The sequence below is a fragment of the Cygnus atratus genome, chromosome 3 (genome assembly GCF_013377495.2).
Source record: "Cygnus atratus isolate AKBS03 ecotype Queensland, Australia chromosome 3, CAtr_DNAZoo_HiC_assembly, whole genome shotgun sequence".
In the NCBI taxonomy this organism is placed as follows: Eukaryota; Metazoa; Chordata; class Aves; order Anseriformes; family Anatidae; genus Cygnus; species Cygnus atratus.
In genome coordinates this window covers 79,848,244-79,869,624 of record NC_066364.1, presented here as the reverse complement: position 1 = coordinate 79,869,624, position 21,381 = coordinate 79,848,244, and the positions used below count along the sequence as shown (strand labels likewise).

The 21,381-nt window shown below is 42.4% G+C and overlaps 1 protein-coding gene across 2 annotated transcripts in view; it reads left to right on the top strand.

Moving 5' to 3' along the window:
- The first annotated feature begins 7,080 nt into the window (after positions 1-7,080).
- The window catches only part of B3GALNT2 (beta-1,3-N-acetylgalactosaminyltransferase 2), a 30,464-nt gene continuing 16,163 nt past the window's right edge, over positions 7,081-21,381 (top strand). The window contains exons 1-4 of one of the 2 annotated variants that reach the window (XM_035556621.2): positions 7,081-7,295; positions 17,698-17,791; positions 19,090-19,190; positions 20,307-20,500. In XM_035556621.2, the coding sequence (XP_035412514.1) occupies positions 7,193-7,295; positions 17,698-17,791; positions 19,090-19,190; positions 20,307-20,500 (492 nt within the window). In that variant the 5' untranslated portion in view covers positions 7,081-7,192. Of the gene's footprint in view, positions 7,296-17,643; positions 17,792-19,089; positions 19,191-20,306; positions 20,501-21,381 lie in introns of both variants that reach the window. The other variant, XM_035556604.2, reaches the window with a different exon arrangement.

The window sequence follows — 21,381 nt, the reverse complement described above, 5'->3', positions numbered from 1 at the left end:
ACTGGTATGGGAAGAAATTTTATGTCTGTTAGAGGAAGATGTGTGTATGGGTTTGTCAAGTGCATTTTTACCACTCACACTTGTGAACAAACAAAAGGAGCAGCTTTACCCTAAAATAGGCTATTTTCTTTCCCAGACTCCTTTTATGAAGCAGAAATTGCACAGGATCGTCTATTACTGCCACCTACTGATAAAGTGATAAACAGTCGGCTGAAATGGAAACAAATACCAAGCCTCAGCTTGAATGACCTTAAAAGTGGATTTTAAATTAATACATGTACTGTCAGAAACAGAAAGCAAGCCCTTCAGTTTTCATGGTCTGCATTCAGTAAGGTATCACCTGTACCCATATTACTTCTGAGATGTGGTTCAACCTCACAGTTCAGTTCCAGACTTCTCAGTTTAGGAAAAGATGGAAGTCATATAAACCATTTGGTTAAATAGGTCATAAAATAAACAATTAAAAACTTGTGGCAATCTTTGGGTGTACCAGTAGGAGTTGCTGTGTACTCCCTTCTTGTATTTATTTTTCTGATTTGAAATGTTACCCAGGTGTCTCTTCCTGAGTGTGGCCAGTTGTGCCACCACTTATATCTTTGTCACTTTTCTCCCTTTAGTAGGTGACATGACTGCAAACTGCAGTAAGTCCTGGCTCTAGGACTGAAGTGGACCCGCAGTACTGTGAGCTACCAATAAGCTATCCTGCTTTCCTTCTTCTTTGCAGAACTGTGACTGATTGCTCTATTATTCATTCATGTTTAATCTTTGCTCCTGAGTACTGCTTTGGTTGTTGTTGCTTTGCTTTTATTTATTTATTCATTTAAGGGTGTGTGTTTTTTTTTTCCAAGTTATTGGAGTCTAGGCCAAACACTTTCTCATATGCCACAGAGTAAGTATACAGACAGGATAGAACTTAGGCCACTGCTTACACTTAGAACAGCATTTCACTGAAAATGTACTAGGTATGGTGTAAAAATCTATTCATTACGTATCCTCTCGCTGTACCATACCCTGTTGTGTCTTTGAACTTTAGGCTGCATATGGCAGCCCTTTATTCTTTGTACAGCATGCTTTAAAGAGATGCAATATTGTTGTTTCTTTTTTTCAGTGAAAGAATGACCCAAACTTTTTGTTAAATTTATATTTATAGAAAAGAACCATTGTGACTTTTTAAAAACCTTTCAAATCACATTGACTTTAATGATCTTTACAGCATAACAGCAGCTCTCTGGCAAGTGTGGCTCACTTGACTTTTGGCTGTAAAATTGTTCTTAATATTCTTGTTGCACAGACTGCTCACTTCCATGGTTCTTGAACTGGTTCTTATCTGAGAGGTTTCCCTGGAGAGCACACCATAATCTTTTATCATATTCATCAGAACACAACACACAGATTTCCATTATATGTATCTGAAGTACTGATGTATGAATATGTTAGTCATATCCATAGAAGATCAAGAGAAAAAACTTCAGATGGTAAGATTCTTATGAAAAAAAAAAATCCTAAATGAAAATTCTGAGAATATAAGGATTGTCATAGATAATAGCCTCTCTGAGGCATTTTCTTCTTTGTCAGACTGTACATAGAATCATAGAATCATAGAATATCCCAAGTTGGAAGGGACCCATAAGGATCATCAAGTCCAACAAAACCTGTATGTTTTGTTTTGGTATGTTTGCTTCAGGTTCTGGAAAATAGCGGTAGAGATCAACTACGAAATATCTATTCAACAATAATCCAAAGGCTGTACAAATTATTATATTTCTTTACAGTTCTGCCCATACCAGCTAATAAAATACTTGCAACAAGATGTGAACACATTTATGGATATTTAAACAGATCTGAATAAACAGAAAAATACATTAAAAGATCATTAAAGTAGCTAAGTTATGCACTCATTTAAGAAATGTCAGTTAAATTTGCTTATGCATCTTCCATTTGCCTCTCTCATTTGTATGCACTACTATTACACATTTTCATTGCAGGAATTCCCACAAGGCACAGTATAGGCAATGCTCAGTTAATGAGCAGTTATTCAATGCTATTTTGCTGTCTTTATTCATTGTGTAGCCCCAGGCTTGATTTACTCACAAATTCTGCTTTCAGTGTAGAACTAGTCCTTGATGAGCTTCTCTGTGGTGCTCATGACTGATTGCTTCACAAAGCGTCTCCACAGTGTCCTGGAGGAATGAGAGGGTGGAACTATTTCTATCTTATAGTGGGAAGCTGAGGCAAGGGCCTCAACAGGAGGGGTGAAATTGTCAGTATCTGCCTCTTCAGAGTACTTAGCTCTTTCAACATATAAAACAATGTTCTCATTTGTTCAAGCTTCAGCTTGAATCCTTGACTCTACAAACTGGAGTGACTTTTGCAAGCTGAGTGCCCAGAAATTGAGTGAATAAAGCAACGTTCAATGTTTAGTTTTGTGATTTTTACGCCATGACACAGAAGCAATGATGAATCTAATTTTCCTGAGAAGCAATGAAGATACTTTAGCCTTGTAACACTACTTCTTTCATGGTCCCACCTCATTTACCTCACATCTTCTGCAACAAATGCCATCACGCGCATTTTCCAGCAGAGTGTATCTATTCTATAGCACTGTAAGAATTACAAGGTGAAAAGAGCACCCAATCATGTAATTTTTATTTTATTTTATTTTATTATTTTTATTTTATTTTATTTTATTATTTTTATTTTTTTTTCTTATTGAAATATAGCCTGCATATTATCAGTCCAATGATAGATAATAAAATGATTAATAGCATGTGGCCCATCTGCCTTTTAATCCCCCAAACAGCTTACCTCTTTACCAGCCGTGTGATTTAAAAGTGTATTTGCTGTCATAAGTTTCAGCAAGACTTCCTGAAACCTTACTCTCTTTTATATCCATATACTCAAGCCTTTGTACCACTTGTTAAAAATAGCTGCTTGTTAGCTACACATGAAGTAACTGACCCCACCAGCTGGCTGTTGCCTGATTATCGGATATTTCAGGCTGTTCCAAATTTCTACAAGACATTCCTGTTTGCTCTCTGAGATGTGCCTGTCAATATTTAACTGCTATCATATAGGCAGTTTTGAGTCCATTTCTATTTTTGATTGTCATGATCATGACAAGGAGTCAACTAAGAATGCAAAAATTATCATTGCTGTATTGATAAGTTTGGAGAACTGTGATGTCCTGTGAGACAATTCTGTATGGTAGTTATGAATTCTTGTGCAGGTTAGGCTGGGCCCGATAAACAAAATCAAACTGACCAGCCTCTTTCCAAAAGATGACAAGGATATTCTAATTTATCCCTCTCTATAATAACGCATGGTGACTTGGTCATCCGCTAGGATGCTCATGAGACTACTTTGTGAGAGGAAATGAAATGTAAAGCTGCACCTTTCCATAAAGTAAAGTGAGATGAGGGTAGCTGGAACATCTTTGAATATAATGTGAGAGCTCTTTTGGTTGCCAGGTTCTTGCAATGCCAGTGAAAGGAAGACCCTACAGAATATTCTTGGACCTCGGAGAAGTCGGTCTAAACTGTGGCTCCTGCCACAAATCAGATCCATTTGCCAAAATGGTTAAAAGTTCTGCATAGAAAACATCAGGAAAGAAGAGCAAGTTACAACACTGTTCTGCTGACATAAATCAGCAAAGCTTAAAGGGACTGCTATAAATGGACACAAGGATGCTAACCACTAAAAAAGGGGGCAAGCAAAATAATAGACAAATAATTTCATAGGAAATGAGTACTTTTTTTTTTTTGATGTTCTTAGGTAACATCCTTAATTTTTTAGAAATTATTAAATTATTTTAGCTGAAACTTACCAAACACTTCAGTGTGAAACAGGTCATTGTCACCCCAACCTTCAAACCAAACAGCTACAGTGTGGAATAGCTTCAAGAAAGTTCATTCTTCAATTGGGAATCACTGGGCAGCCTCAATTAAAAAAACAACAAAACAAAAACAGTGCAACTCATGACACCTCACACTGCTCAAGTTCTGGTGATTCTTACAGATTCTAACTACAGGCTACTTTACTACCAACCGGCATGAAGGGATTGCAAGATTTGGTTCTATTACAACCAGGCCCTGAAGCATTTCGCCACCACTATGGAAAGAGTCCGGTCAATATGGTTTCTGTAAAGGAAATCCTGACTTTTTTTACCTTTTTAGCTCTTTGAATCTCTTAATAAAGGAGCACAGAGAGTAGAATCAGTAGTCAGAAACGTATCTGGATTTTTTTTAAGTGTCTAGTAAGTCTCCCTTAGGAGACTATTAATGAAAATAGCCCTGGGCAAAACCCTGTTAGATTCTTGCTTCTATCCAGTGTACAAATAAGTACAGGCCTGATACCACATCAGTTGCACACTGTGTGCTGTCCAAAGCTTTCTAATCATGTCGCTTTTCATACCTGTCCATCATGGTACTTAGAGTTGCCTGGTCACATACTGTTGACTTTTCTTTGCTGCTGCTAATTATATGAGCTGGCAGGCCCTGCAGAAAGACAGCCTGCTTTCCAGAGCTCAGTTGTCACAGGAGTTCCTTTGTCTGTCCTCAGGAGACCCCAAAGATACTGACTGCATTAATAGCACAAGCTGAGGAGTCTAAGGACTTGCCTGCATCTGTACTTTATCCTGATCAGAAAGTGAAAGGGGAGGCAGGGAAACATCTCTTCCATCTGGGAAAATAAGCAAAATCTGTTTATTTTAGAGATCCTAAGGAAGGAAAGAAAAAGATTTATAATTCCTCAATACACACGGTGAATCTGCTTAGGTTAGGAGAATTATTGCCTGCTCAGGGCAATAATTAGGACCACAATCATTAAAAAACTGAATGCTACAGACTGGCTAACTCTGCTACATAACTTTGGCTCCAGTATTCATGAAAGAAATTTCTGTCTCCACTCTCCAGCTCTTGTGCCCAACACATTATGCCTTTGTGTGCCAGAGGGACAACCTGAGTCTGTAACATTAGAAGAGTAAGTCTGCCCAGAAGGCACAGAATGAAAGTGGTATATTTTGAGTAAATGACACATTGTTGGTATATTCTTGTATATAAAGCAAGGTATTAAGGAATTGAGTCCTCTGTTTTGTCTGCAGGTAAGTATCACTCCTGGACAGGTTTATAAATTAGCTCCACATCAGTTCGCCTGGTCTGGAGTGAACTGATGTGAGGGCACCTAACATTAAGTACAAGGAAAACAGGCAAAGGTATAGGAGTATTAGCAGTTGCACCGGTTTTTATTTCTGCAGCTGACCCTGCTGAAAGGCAAGTGAAGTGTAAATAGTGATTAATACCAAATGGCATATTTGTGTAATATACTTTTCCTAGTACTATTATTTCCTGACAAATATACACTCAAATGCATATTAAACACGCTCATGTATGCAAACAAAATAAAGCTGATGTTATTTCCAACACCTTTTATTATTTTTTTTTCAGTTTAAACCCAATATATGTTGGTTGAAGTCATTGATTTTCCTTCCAATATCTCACTCCAGTTGAAGAATGAATTTTAATTAAGCTGTGCAAAAGGACTTTAAGCATTTTCCAATCATTTCCACAGCTTGAGGATTTTCAAAAACAGAATTAGTCTTCTTTTCCTAAAAACTCAATCCTTTCTTTTAATTATACTTCATACAGTTCTATTACTAGATTATGTGTTTCTGATAGAATACCATCAGCAAGCGTTAATTTAAGCCTTTCAGCTGTTACACAATAACTTCCAGTTTATGCTTTAACTTCTGAGAAGCTTATTTATCCACATCACTTTTTCAGGTAGATTCACTCTGCACAAGGACAAGGAAGCATTTGTCTTTGCTATTTGTGTTCAAAAGGGCCAGAGAGACAAATACTTTCTTAAAGCGCCAATAAACTTGTGTTCTCCTTCATCTCATATTATCGAAATCTATTTAACCAGAGTGATGTTCTGCAGATGGTTACCCTCTTGGCTGTTCAGTCCAGCTACCCAACTTCAGAAAGTGGTGGTTGAAGGTAAGAGGCAAGACTGATCTTGGACTGTTAACATCTCCTAACACACTTTCTCAGGAATATGAATGTTACTATCACTTCTTGGCCATCGTCCTGTTGCAGTAATGACACCTTGATTGTCTAAAATCTCCCAGGAGACTTTAGCCAACTAACATATTCCTTGCTGGAATAAAATATTCCACTCAGAAGCGCAACTGTGCTTGAGTGCTGTAATGTCGATGCAGTTCTTCGCCAAAGTGAAGCACTCTCTTGCCGTTACTGGATTATTAAAGGATTGTTCTGGAAAGCTATTTTGTTATTACGGCATAACTTCTTGAGAGGGACATGCTGCAGATAACTGTGTCGCACAAACAAAAAATAACCGGGAAGGTTGTTTTCCTAGTTTTTCTGAGCTATGCTGGGTGCAGGAATGAAAATCATGAAGAGCTTTAAGCCTCTGCTGAGCCTCTTATGGTCCAAGCACAGCCAGAAGTCATTTTCAGAGCTGTGACCGTCCTGCAGGACCTCGAGGCTGCTTGGCCATGCAATCAACAGCATGGCAGGACCAAGCTGCCACCAAGGGATGACCAGATGCTGAGCTAAAACGGAGTCAATCACTCTGGGAGCTTGGTACATCTGCAGTGACCATCCCCACACTCTCTCCTCCCCAGAAGCAGAGGGTGTCCACGCTGGGATGGCCGCGGGGGCCGGCAGGGGAGCGTGAGGGTGCCCAGCGGACGGTGACAGGACGGGATCAGCCTGGAAAGGTCCAAGCACCCTCAGACTGCCCCTCCTCGGCGGCGTTACACAACTATCTCGCATCGCCGCTCGTTTTGCGTCCCGGTGCCGCACTCGGAGCCGCAGCGAGGAGCGGGGCGCTGAGGGGACCTCCCCCGGCGCCTCCCCGGCGGAGCAGCCCCGCCGTGCGCGGCGGCCCCGGCCCCGCTCCCCTCAGCCTCCCGGGGCCGCCCCGCGGCATTGTGGGGGCTGTAGGCGGCCGCCGCCGCCGCCCGCGCCGCCGCCGCCCGCTGGGGCCGGGGCGGGACTGCAGCTCCCGGCGGCCGCGGGGCAGCGCCGCCCGGCCCGGCCCGGCCCGGCCCTGCCCGGCCGAGTAGGGAGGAGCCGCGCTCGGCCGAGCCTGCCCGGAGCCCCGGCGGCGCCGGGGGAGGCCGGCGCGGAGGGGAAGGGGCCGGCGGCGGAGGAGGAGGCGGCGGCGGCGGCCAATGCGAAACTGGCTGGTGCTGCTGTGCCCCTGTGCGGTCGGGGTCGCGCTGCACCTCTGGCTGCTGCTCGGCTGCCCCGGCGGCCCCGGGAGGCAGGCGGCAGGTAGGGAAGGGGCGGCGAGGGGACGGGGCGGCGGCCGGTTAACGGGCTCCGCGGGGGGGGGGGGGGGGGGAGGCAGCGAGCGGGGCGCCCGGGGGCTGAAATTGGGCTGCTCTCAAAGGGGGAGCGGCGGGGGGGACCCCAGCCCCACGGCGGGCGCGGTCCGACCCCAGCGGGACCAGAGCCCCGAGGGCCGGGGCTGGGCGCTGTGTGGCGCGGCTGCTGGGCTTCAGGCCGCCAATCCGCGCAAGTGTTGGAAACGAGCTGGGAGAGAAACTTTGGTCAGACACCCGGGGATGCCGTCTGGGAACACCGGGATGCTCTTTTTACAGGGTGTCTGGAACCCGATGGGGGAATATTGGGTTCTCTCTTTTTTTTTTTTTTTTTTCTTTTTTTTGAGATCTGCTTAGGGCTCTGCGCAGGGACCTGGTAGCCCGTTCAGTAACAAAGCCACGCACCAGGGCCCCTTCTGCTCCCTGCACAGAGCAAGCAGCTGCGAGCAAGCAGGAGCCTGTCTGCTGGTTTCCAGTGGTGATCAGCAAAGGAGCAAGGCCGGGGGATTTGGGGAGCCCAAGGGCTGCGGGGCAGCGCAGGTGTCGCTCTGTGTTGTGGCCATCTAGCAGATGAGTGGCGTGGCACTCGGATCATAAGAGCCGGAGTTGTTCTGAGCCCCGAGCGAGTGCCTTTGGATTGTGTGGATTGCCCTCTTGTCCTTCCTCCGTGGTGCCGCCTTTGTAACTTTGGTGCGTTGGTCTGGAGTTGGAATTGGCAACACCGAGTCTCACAATGACATTTTCTGCTGAGATTTATAAGAAAATCCAGAAGTTTCTCAGTTGGGGAAGGAGGGAAGAAGCTTTACTCCTCAGGGATTCACTGTTACCTGCACTTGTTATTGGAGTTTTTGGTTGTTACACTGAAACTATGTTGCACTCAATAATGACAACTAGATTATTATTTTTTTTTAAAGTACATTTTTAATAGAGTAAAAGTAAGCGTACATTTTGGTTGTGCAAGGGTTATTGAGTTGTAGCCTACTGAGCAACGTATTGACACCGAGGAGAGAAAAACTGATGCTTTGTATAAAAATAGAACTTTAATCATCCATAGGAAAATGCTCAAGATGATACGTGAGCTGTCTCTCCATAGACTCGATCTTCGCATTATAATTTAAGGAAGAGTCTGCCCAGAGTCCTCACAAAATACTGCGAAGTGTACAAGCTGCAGGTATGGCTGCCTTGGCAGAGGAAAGGAGGATGAGCTAAGGGACCTCTTTTATGTCTGATGTCTTCTGTACTCTATTTTTTATTAATCAGAGTGTTTTAGGAACATTAATAAATTAGTATACAAGAGTGAGATGTCCCTATTTATTAAAATACTTCTTGAATTTGAGACTATTTAAGAAGATTGGGAATTACCTGATAAAGCCAGGCATGTTTCATTATTGACTTTCTTGATCTTTCTTTTTCTTTTTTCCTACTGCAGTTGTTCTTTATTACATACTGCCTGCAGTCACTGGTATGAATAAGAATTCAATTTGATCACAGGACAGTGTTTCACAGTAGCTGTGGCATAAAAATGCATTATTTGTGTACACCTCGTATGTCATTTGCCTGTGTCTCAACAGTTGCAAAAACAGCTACCAGCATAGGTCAAAAGCAATAGTACATCTTTTTTTTTTTTTTAAGAAGTATAATTCCACTCTCAATAATTATTGCACACATGCACAGAATGGAAATTGCTATTAAGAAGCTGACAACCCGTTTAATGATTATTTACCTCGACACGTTCAACTTATTAACACAAGATTGGAATAGACATCAAAATTGTCAATTCAGCTCACCCTTTCTAATAAGCAACTCTCGATCTTTGCCTTAAAATGGCAGCTAGGCAGCCTATATTTATTTAGTGAAGTGTCGAAGTTGCTTTTTATTTGTTCACTCGGATTCTAGTGTTCTTTGGAAGGGGCTGTTCCAGAAGCTTATGGTCCTACTTAGAAATGTTTCCTCATTTCTGGCCTAAACTTGCTTGTAATTGGTTTATGCCCTTCTGTGCTTAAGCCTTTCAGCTGCAAGGGTCTTTCTCCTCCTTTAACTACACGTCTATCATGCAACCACAGAGAGCAAAGGTATCTGTTTTAAGTCTTTGTTTTCCTAAGCTGGACAAGCCAGGTACTTATAATTTCTACTGGTAAAATAGGCTTTCTGTTTCTAGTCGTCGTAACAGTGAATTCTTGTTGTTTACATCTAAAGTCATCTGATCTATAGAAAATAATTCGTATTCCAGTCTCTGCTCATTCCTTCTACTGCTTCTCCTCCTCCTGGAAGTGACTCCTTTAATAAAACCCTTTTCCTGACTGCCCCATCTGAAAGGCCTGTGGTCTGCCTGCATGCTTTGGCCCTTGGAGTCATCCATCTATCTCTCCCTGTGTGGTGTTCAGACTTCCTCTGTGTTCATGATGACTTTCACCTTGGTGTCACAGAAGACAGTAGACTTCGTGTACGCCGTGATCGTTAACTGGGAAAATAAATAGGATCGGTTCTGAGACCAAAGGCACTGACCGTTGCCTTGGTGTCCTGACTTCAGTGGCTCTTTGCTCTCTTTTTATTTATCAGTTAATGGGACTGTAATTCACACTTCTGAGCAAGACTTGTGCAAGAACATGCTTTTAGGTTTAATTGAAGTCTAACTGGTTACAAACAGGTGCTATCCAAAGGAAGTTCGTGGGTAGGAAGCTTTAGTTAATTTTTGTAAAAATCTTAGATAAAAGCTAATTATAAAATGACCTCAGAAACTTGAGAAAGAACAGACAGACCTGCTTTTCGCACTCCATGTGGATTTATTGCTTCATTGCTAATTGTAGGTTTTAATTGATGGTGTGAGTCGTACTGAGTAGGAAATTATGAATTGTAGGGCTTCAGTTAGTGTACCTAATAAAAAGCCCCACACACTCAATATAATGTGCTACTTCTCTGCTGAGGGTAATGCCCTTTCAAACATAATTCCTGTTATATTTCTGAGGGTGTGTGGCAGCTAAAACTTGACCGTTTTGGTTATGTTAAGAGTCAGTCTGAATAATTATGGAACAGATTAAGAAACGCCATTTTCTGGAAACTGCTTGTGTGCCATCTGTTGTCCTGTGGTTCAGCACATACTTTCTCCAGCACTGGCCTAATGGAACCGCATACGGGGTTGGTCAGGCTGGCATTTAGTGATTTACCTTGCAGAATTAGGGCTGTGTCCTGCATGGACTAACCTGCGTACGTGAGAGAGGAGGGAGAGCTTAACCTGGTTTTGGCTTTTCAGTACTAAGACAACAAAATGTAGAAACAACCCCTGAGGCTATGAATAATACTTTGCTCCACAAGGAGAATTTCTGCCAAAAAGTGATACTTTCTTAAGGTGTTCTTGAGATCTGTTATGACCCTGTCTGCCAATATACAGTTTGTACATTGCTTGGTCATTAAGGTATTTCATCTTTTGTAGGCATGCTAAGACTAATTAGTGTGATGGCCTTGGAAACTGAAACCTGCTGGCAACACGTCACGTTTGGCAGTGGCAGTAGCTGTGCAGTTCTGCCTAAAATGCAAGTTGTTCCCCAGCCTTGATCTATAAGATCTTAACTAGAACGTTGTTCTGCAGGGATGGACCATCCCAAACAGAAACAAGTCCCTCACCTTTGATGGGCCTGAAATAGTTGACAAAAATCCAGTATTTGGCAACTGACTTGGGATTTTTTTCAACTTGCAGTTATTCTGCCTGATGCATTGCAAACTACTGATGAACAACATTGGAGCTGTATTTTTTAATGCATTTTGGCATTGAAGCAAAGGCCAAAGAGTCCAGGTTCTGCCTGCCAGAGCTGGGCAGCGAGGCTTGTGACTGAAGGAAGGTCTTTACCCGTTCTTTTCTAAATTGCCCACTGACTAGAACACCAGAAGGGGGCAAGCAGCTTTCTCTGGGAGCAGGCTTTTGTTCCATGTCACCAAAGATTGCTAATTTACTTTTCAAAGATAAAGGTGCTGTGCTTCCAGAAGATGCACATTGGTTTAGGTGTTGCGAAAAGGATTTGCTTTGTTCCTTTTGCATCTACACTTCTGATGCTTGGCACATTGTTCCCAGATTTGTCTGGAAGTGTGCAAGTGCTATATCATTAATGTTGTTTAGAGCACCATCATCCAGCCAGTATTACTACTGCTGCTTTGCAACTTTGAAGGACCCCGCTGTTCTATTTCCTTAAGGGAATGCTGTTGATGTAAAAAAAAAATAAAAAAAAAATCTTCTGCCTACAGAGGTTTTCTGTAAAGCTTGCTTAAAAGCTTGTCTAAAGGCTTGTCTGTGTCAAAGAGCACTGTGCTCCTGCAGCAACCGGGGTGCACATCTTGTTGATTTTTAGCTGTGGTATAAAGTAGGTCCTGCAGTGAGGTCATGTAGCCCTGCTTGCACAGGAACCTGTAATGCAGATGAGCTATTGCAGATTACTTCAAGTGAAGAAGATTAGAGTTGGGGGGAGAGCTGCTTTTGCTCTTTGGTTTGTTCTTTTTCTGCATGTGTCAGCACTCTGTGAATACAAACCTTCTTTATATTCAGTTAATTCCTTCCTCCGTGTTTGTTTGGACCTTTTACAAAGCAGCACAGAAGAGAAAGGCATTTAAAAACAGGGATATGGTTGCAAAGTTATATGAATAGGCAGAGATAACACCTGGAATATGTGGGTTTGTTGTGTTGGGACCTTTTTAGTCTTATTTTGTGAAGTGGCTTAGTTTAGAATATTCTTAATAACTTCTGACTGCCCTACTTAATTCCATTAATTGTTTTTTTTTTTTAATAAGAGAATAGCTGCATGTTTAGCAGAAGATACAAAGCCCAGCTTTTTGTGGAGCTCTCTTACTCTAGCAGTTGCTGCTGGAGGTTTTCTGGTGCCTGATAGTACAAGGAAGCCTACACTGCCGTGTCTTTCAGTGCAAGCACCAACAAGGAGTCCCTTTGCTATCCAGTCTGGTTCCATGAAACACGTAGGAACTGAAACACTTTGGGGCCTGTGCTATTTGTCAGACTTGACTGAAAACACCTGGCAGATTTAGTAGTTGTTAGGGGACTCATCAATGGAGATATGTGCAGCAAGATCACATTTACTTTGTTTATTGACAAAATCAAGCTAAATGATCTCTCAATCTTTTCATCTCCTTCTAATGGCAGTAAATATAATTAACAGCTTGACTTGACATTTTACTTGAGAGTCAGTCTCACAGGAAGGAGAGATGCATGCTAATATTTATAGTTTGGGATTTTGAAAAACTTCTGGAGCCTTTGACAGTGGTTGAGGTGGTTAAAATCTGGCTAGGGCCAGCGGACTGCCTGTCAGGAGGGATCTCTTACCATGGTCAACTCCGCAGGAGACACACTTCTGTGTCTTTAGTCTTGTCCTCCAAGGGCACAGCTTTGTGCTCTCTGTATGCATTTATTTACCCCTTCCTGTGTCTCTCCCTGACTTTAATTAGTTGGTAGTTCTTTGTCAAGCTTGACAGACAGGTGGAGGTCCCAAAGACGCATTTTCCCCTGGTTTCGTGAAAATTGTTGACTGAAAATCCTGTGAAAGCTTATGGTAGGCCATGCTGAGGTGAACAACTGCACTAATAGAAATACATGTATGGTCAGACATCAGAGAATTGTATGGGAGCATGTCCTTACAAATACCCCAGCCTAAGAAAAGCTTCAGTAAGAGCTGATTAACCATGTGATACAAGACTGGCAGATGGGACTTCTGTCAGTTCTGGTGCTGACAGAAATACTCATTATGGTTGCTGTGCAGAATTAAATCATAGGAGCAGAGAATATCCCAAGCTGGAAGGGACCCAGAAGGGTCATTGAGTCCAACTCCTGGGTCCCCAAAGGACCACCCAAAAGTCAGATGTCTGAGAGCATTGTCCAGCCTCCTTGAACTCTGTCAGGCTTGGTGCCGTGACCGCTGCCCTGGGGAGCCTGTCCCAGTGCCCGACCACCCTCTGGGTGCAGAACCTTTCCCTAACACCCAGCCTGACCCTCCCCTGTCCCAGCCCCACGCCGTTCCCTCGGGTCCTGTCGCTGTCCCCAGAGAGCAGAGCTCAGCGCCTGCCCCTCCGCTCCCCTCCTGAGGGAGCTGCAGGCCGCCATGAGGCCTCCCCTACCCACCTCCCTGCCTTGCTGTCCACCAGAACCCCCATCTCCCTTTCTGCGGGGCTGCTCTCCAGCCTCTTCTCCTCCAGTCTGTACATATAGCCCGGGTTGCCCCATCTCAGGTGCAGAATCCAGCACTTGCTCTTGTTAAATGTCTTGTGGTGGGTGATTGCCCAGCTCTCTAATTTGTCAAGATCCATTTATAAGTGGATCTCAGCAGCTGAGAGGGGGCTGCCTCCATTCCTGTTTTTGTAGTCTTTGCTGTGGGGTAACCAGCTTAAGCAAAACAGCACAGTGAAAGCTGTTTGTGCCGGATGCAGCACCCAGTGTGGGGTAGGCATTGCACATTTGGCTACATACGCTCCACAGAGAAGTCTTGGGCTGCTTGATGCATCTGAGATGCAGCTTTAAGACAATAAGAATTCAAAAGCAAGGCAACTAATGGTAGCATGGCCTTTTAATCGGAAATGTTTCTCCTCCTTCTGCATCCCTTCAGTTAAAGACACATTTAGGATTTCTCAAGGAATGTGATACCCAATTTTTGTTGTTGTTTTGTTTTTTCCTATATAGCTTTTCACAGTTAGTAAGCTAATGGCCACATCCCTGTAAGGTACTTTCTCTGTTAAGCAAATGGAAAGTGTGAACAACACACGGGGGAAGAGACATACACTGGATCATGCAGAAAGCTAATAGCATAGCTGGGATTAGGCTTCTGGTGACCTGCTTCCCACATCTTCACAAACCACAAAATTTGCAGGTTTTCCTTTGCTTTTGGAACTGGAAATATTAAAGGCTTAATTATCATAGAATCACAGAATGGCTTGGGTTGGAAGGGACCTCAAAGATCATCCAGTTCCAGCCCCCCTGCCATGAGCAGGGATGCCACCCACTAGATCAGATTGCCCAGGGCCTCATAAACCTGGTCTTGAGCACTTCCAGGGATGGGGCACCCACAGCTTCTCTGGGCAGCCTGTGCCAGTGCCTCACCACCCTCTGAATGAGGAATTTCCTACTAACATCTGATGTAAATCTCCCCTCTTTTAGTTTAAAGTCATTACCCCTTGTAATTTTGCACAATCAGTGCAAGGTTAAGAGCAATGTATTTTGTATATATATATTAAGCCTATTATTAACACTTAAAATGTTGGTCTAAGAATGCATGAGAATATAATATGTGATAATTCACCTTGGTCCCCAGTGGCAAGTATTGATTGCTTATGTAAATACTTTGTTACTATTGACTTGGAGGTCAGCATGTTCTCTAAACTTCTGCTACATAGATCATGTACATGCACATATCTGAATTGTCTTTATAAATGAATAATAGCCTCCTCTTTTTATTCCTCTGTCTCTGACTGTCTCCCTCTTTTTTGATAGTACTAGTTCAGAGAGACATCTCAATCTGTTTTCCTGAAAGTTTAACAAGTGTTATTACTGCTTTTCAGTCAGAAGTAGAAACCTCTGCTAACAAGTTGGGAGCTTATTCATCAGATTTTTGCAAAAGTAATCTGTCTTGCTTTCTTTCTTGTTTTTCTTTTTTCCGTTTTCAGAGGTATTAAAAGTAAAATGGCATAACCCGTGGGACAGAAAAGACAATCTTCTGAGTGTAGACTGCTGTAATGCTACCTTACTAAGGCTGAAGATGGCCTAAAACAAGAGAAAGCTGTCTGTTCTAATAGCACTAGGATATTAATTCTGAAGCATCTGTTACATTAATGCTGTTTCCACATGAATGGTTCCTCAGAAAAAGCTTCACTCATTTTAAAATATAAATGGAGTGAAAGTACAATTTTTTTATTCAAGTAGCTTTTTTTTTTAAAAAATTGATTTAAGCCAACTTATGGTATTCAGAGTCTAGTCAACCTACAGACCACTGCTCATAGTTTTGTTTTTCTTAAATTTTAGTTTAATGAAATTGCTCTGCTTTGAATTATAAGTGATATTTTAAAGAACGAATCTGTGTAAACCATGCCTAATATGCAGTCTACAAACATGTTAGTCCTCCTGAGGTTTATATCGGAGGGCTTGCAGTTAAGGCTGCAGAGGCAGTTTAAAGAATAATCAAAGGATGGAAGGAGAGCCTAGAAAGAAATGGGGTGTGTGAGAAAGAGCTATGAGACTATAGGAGAATTTGTTATAATGTTGTAGTCTTACAAATGTGTGGCTGTATCATATACCTCTGCTGTGGAGTCCCGGCAGATCTTCGATATGTAGTGGCCTCTGAAGACATGCAGAGGCTCTGGGTAGTCGGTACTTACCAGCACACTGGAAGGCTAAATTGTGTTCGGATTGAATGATGTGTTTGATTCACAAGTTTCTTCAGATGTTTTATAGAGCAATATCAGCAAACAAATCATATTCCCGAACCTTGCCACCAATTCAATCCCTTCTTTTTATAAGAGAGATAACAATTGACTTCAGTGAAAACTGGTACTGAAGAATGGAAATAGTGGCTTACTGCCTGGGTTTTAATTCCTTTTGAGCATAAGCCGATGTATACTTTGCTTAATAGGTTAATGTGCAGCTTAAGTTATCAATAAGCTTGTACATGTCAGTACAGATTCCTTTAAATAATTATGGAACTTAAACCTTTTTTTCCTGAAAATCAGTGTCTACATGCTTAGAACTAAGTACTTAGTGGGAAATAGACTGGGAAAGGTTTGCCTCTGGAAACATCACTCCCTGCTTGCCCTGCTCTTGTTCCCTCCTGAGAATCGGTGGCAGAGCACTGTTTTACTTGGCCTTGGGTCTAGGGAGTTGGGTGCAGGCCATTCTCAATAAGCCCTAGAGCTAAAAGATGTTCCTCAGAGGTCTCTTGATGTGGATTCAGCGCAGGAGAGGCCTCTTGGGGCTGCAGTGCAGGCTGGAGGCAGGCTCTGAGGCCGGACGAGCTGCGGCGTGGATCTCCTGACGGAGCTGCGGGGCCCTGTAACGAGACCCATCTGTCTTCCCCCTTTCAAGTGGAGAAAGCGGAAGCTGGCACAGAAGGTGGAAACTGGATAATAACTCACTTTCTAGTGGGAGTACACAATACAGACTTGGAAATATTTTTGGTCTCTTTAAAATTAGATTAGAAAAAAAAATCTCGTCTATGCTGTATGCGGTAGTTTAGAGGGCCTTCGCATTTACATTTGTTTTCTTTATCTGCAGCCTAATGAAAAATAAGTTTAGTGAGATGAGATGAAAGCAATGTTTTGCTAGAGCTAAATATAAATCCTCCCCTTAACTCCAGAGTGTCGGACAAATTGAACTATGCAGATTCACTTCAGCTACTCGCCAGGCTGTTCACAGGCTCCAAGTCACAGCTTCTCAGGTTTCTATCTAGTGACAGTCTTGCTTTAAAGCAAGTCCAGCTTTCATGATCTCTAAATTAAAACAGCACAGGCTAAATCATGGATTACAAGAATTGGCTGTGACACCCAGCTATGACTAAAGCCAGAGCATTCCTCTGTGTAGGGATGTAATACCCTGTGTGAAGGCAGAGTGGTGTTCAGCTTCAGAAGGCTAGGAGTGATTGACCCTAACATACTAGAGTGAAATGGTGAAGCAGGGGGGTCCAGCAGCTTTAAGAAGAAATGGAGGGAAAATCGGTGTATTTCTGAATCTGATGGGCTTTATTTAAATATTTTTTTAGAGGTAGAATAATGGTGAGTTGTAATAGTGAGAGCCTGGTAGCAGCAATGCCAAGTCCCCAGACTTTAGGACAAATGGTGCTGCAGGAGGTATCAACAAACAAGCAGAAGGCCTGGAATTTCTTTTTTGCAGAGCGGACAGCAGGACCTTGTGTCTTGCCTATAAGGTTTCCAATGGCTTGTAGGAAAAAGAGCAAGAGCACGTTCTCAGGGGGCACTTTGCTCAGACAACAGGCAGGCAAGTGCTTAAAGAATGGTGTCAGTGAAAACCAAGGCTTATGTTCTTGCCTGCTTTGTGTGTGACGCTTTCTAGGTTTTGTTTACCTGCAGTGACTCGCTTAGTTCATTGCAGTAGAGTTTTCTCAGATTGCTCGGGAAGGTTTTGATGTGTTGAAAATGTTTTCCTGATTCTGAACCAAGAATGCAATAGTAATTCTACCTCTTGTTTTTCAGTGTTTCAGGTACCCGGCACTCTTACTTTTGATGTGTATTTTAATTCTTGCTTACAACTCAGACTTGTGGTAATGTGTGCATGTAATAAATCTGCTGTCACTTTATACTTCTAGGTCCACTGGCCTTCTTTCCTCAGTGGAAGTTGAAACATTATGATGTTGTTGTAGGTGTTTTATCAGCCCGACACAATCATGAACTGCGCAGTGTTATAAGGAACACTTGGTTCAAGCACTTGAAACGACATCCTGCGCTGAGCCAACGGTAATCTCTAGTGTTTTGTATTTTGGGGACTTTGAGGAGAAAAGAATATAATGCACAAATATCTTGATTTAATCCTTTTTTTGGAAAGTATTTCTTTTTTTTTTTTTTTGCTTCATTTGTGAACATTTTATGCTCTGATCTTTTTTTTTTAAATCTGCTTAGTTCTAAATAAAAATACTCCTTATCCTGGGCTGGAAATATTTTTATAGAAGTAATTTTAATTGTTCAACTGTATTCAGAAACTTCTAACTGTTCAACTGCTCGCTGCTATTCGTTCTTGCAATGAATTGCCATTATTCATTAGTGATGTGTAGGACTCCCTATTTTGTGTTGCAGTGTACGCTTCAAAATACTTAGTAATTCAGGATACTTGAAGCAAGCAGGGTCGTATTTGGTGAGAGAACCACAAAATCTTTTGCAACAGCTTCAGCTGTAGAGTTTCAGCTTATTTCCCACTGAACCAGGTATCCCAAATAGCTGCAGTGTGAGTGAGCAGCAGAACCCTTCCTCATTGCTTGTGTAGACCTGGCAGTCTGCAGACCAGTCGGTCTCTTTCTGCTGAGGAAGTTCTGCTGCAGTTCGTTCCCGTAAACGTTGTCATCTCGATAGGCCTCACCTCTTGGTACCTGCCTTGCACTGAAAGCCATTTACTGTTCACAAATTTGGTGTCAATGTGCAGTTTGGAGTGAAGCACGGCTGCTTCAGTCATCTAAAAACATGATCTTTCATAGCCTGTATGGAATTTGAGGAGGATATTTAGCTGCTAATTGAAAGACTAGGCTAAGGTGGATGCTAAGGTGGAGGCATAAGGTGTCTCCTGACTGCAGCACGGGGGCTGTAAGGAGCAACCTGTTGTTCAACTACAACCCACAGCTGAGACATTTCATTGTAGCGAGTACTCTGGAGTCCCTGTCCCTCCCTTGGTACTATCGTGTCTTTTTTAGTATTACCTCATTTATTGCCTTTTGAATGCAGAATATTTAACCAGATTTGAATTAAGTAACAGAACGAGGCAGGGAAAGACAGGACTTTCTCTTGTTACTGTATTGTCTGTCTTGAATCCCGTTGCTGGTATTCCTGTGCCCTCATGTAAAAGGTGTGAAAGGCTCATGTGGGTTTGGAATTGAGCCCCCATGCAGGGGTGCGTGTGGTTGCTCTGCATAGAGACCCTCACTGCTGATTTTAAGGAGTTCAAAATCTTAATCCTGTGAAAGACAGGCCATTGTGATGAAATAAGTTTACTGCAGGTGGAGGGAGGAGGGAAGAGAACTGGTGTTAATAAAACCAAATTATTTTAGTGTCCTTGTGAAGTTTATAATAGGTGCGCATGGTTGTGCTGTGCCAGTGGAGGACAGAGAAGACCCCTATTCCTGCAAACTTCTGAACATCAGTAACCCAGGTACAGAAGCTAACTTTTAAAATCCTGTGGTCTGAACTACAACTAGTAACCTTCTATGAGAGTAATTTGGTGTGCTTAACTGAGAGCTAGTCTTGAAAATGAACTTCACCTAGAACTTGCTGTCATGACAGTTGTGTAACCTTCCTGAAAGAGCCAAGTATGGGCGTGAAAAGGAGAGAGACCTTTCAGGGTCTGAAGGGGAGGCCGTTGAATTCTAATGAATTTGCATTCTCCTTGTGTCAAGGAATGGTCTCCCATGCAGCGTGTATTTTTACTGTTATTCCTGTGTAAAAGGAAGTTGGGGAGAGCTGGAATGACCCAGTCCAGTAACATATATGAACAGAGTAGCACGGCTGGGAAAGGGGTCCTGAGTGTCAGGCAAACTCTTGTGTTGGTGAATTGAGTTTTCATCAAGTCTGGCTGACAGATTTTCCAGATCTTGCCATAGAAAGGGAACAATTAGGTAAAGTACAATGGGGAAAAATGAAATGGTGCCTTACGAAAACACCTGAACTAAAACTATAAATTTACTCCTGTCACCTTTTTTTTCCCCAATTTATTTTTGCTCTTTAATTAAGAGTTAACTAGGGACTGTCTAGCCCTTAAGCCATGATTTACAATAACATGAAACATCCGCTACTTTGTCTTTGAATGGCAACAGCCACTGCTTAGCCAACCTCCTGAGAATAAACAGTACCTCAGGGCCTAGGGGAGGGGATAATGCCAAAAAACAGGCAGCCAGATAAGGTGGAGGTGTATGCCATTTTGATATGTAGTTATTTTAATATATTAATATACAGAAATTCATGCAATCAAATAGAATTTTTGTCTTCCCTCTGTGGATTTACTGTGTTTCTAGTCTTCTCTCTGTGGATATGTAGGCATTGCCTTGCAATTGCTGGTAACCTGCAAACTGCTGCATTGCTTTGAGTTTCTCCTTACTGCAGTCTGCAGTCGTCTTTTCTTCTTCTCCAGTATTTGGTTATCCTTGTGCACTTGCCAGCCATGCTAATTAATCAGCATGCGTTGTGTGTATTTAGTGTGATTTCTGTTTATCCAGTTCCAGGACTATGGAAATATCCTCACATTATCTCTGTCTTTTCTTTTTTCATACAGCTTTGAATCAGGAAATTGAAGCGTTCAGTCTCCCTGAGGACGTACCTTCTGTGCTATCTGAGGACAGAATTGTCAGTGTGAACTTTCGTGTACTTTACCCCATTGTCATTACCAGTCTTGGGGTATTTTATGAGGCTGATGGGGTGGGATTCCAGAGGAACATCACCGTCAAACTGTACCAGGCGGAACACGAGGTGGAGTATTGTAGTTATCTTTTGCGAGTGAATTAAGGCATATTGTCTCTTTATTGTGGATTAAGTTCTTACAGAAAGCAACATGCTGTGTTGATGATTTAGAAGAGAAGTACTTAACTGGCAAGCATATGAATTATATTTTTCTTCTGCTGCATCATAAATTCTTATTTCACAGCTATATATATCCCAGATGGGTAGAAAAAAATAAATTCACAAAGTACTATGAATTAATTGAAATGCTTTCTGAAAGAACACTAATATCTAATTCAAAGATACAATTTTGATTACATATGAGATTCTGAAATATTGATAGGTATTAAGGAATAAAAAATAAACTATTAAATATATTTAAAATGCATTCACAGAAAGACACATTGCCTTTGAGACAAAGAGATGCAGTATAGCTGTAATTTTCTTCTTGTCTGTCCTCTGGCGAGACATTTTGACTTTTTTAGAAATTGTTGTTTTTTTACAGGTAGTAATCAAACTTCAGTGATAATTCCTCCCAGTCCCAATCTCAGTTATGGGTGTAATAGGCTAGATTAGTGTTTGTGGAATGAAAACATGGAGGGAAAAAAAATGATTGAGCGTCATTAGGAAGCACTTCTTTACTGTGCAGGTGATGGAGCATTGGGATAGGTTGCCCAGAGGGGTTGTGGAGTCTCCCTCCTTGGAAAAATTCAAAAGCCCCCTGGGCATGATCCTGGGCAGCCTGCTCTGGATGGCCCTGCTTGAGCAGTGATCTTGGACCAGGTGGGCTCTAGAGGTCCCTTCCCACCTCAGCCATTCTGTGATCCTGTGGTGTTCATTGCATTTAGTATATTGTATTTATCTCTTCTAATAACTTGATAGGCAAATGTAAAGACTTCTGACAATAATAC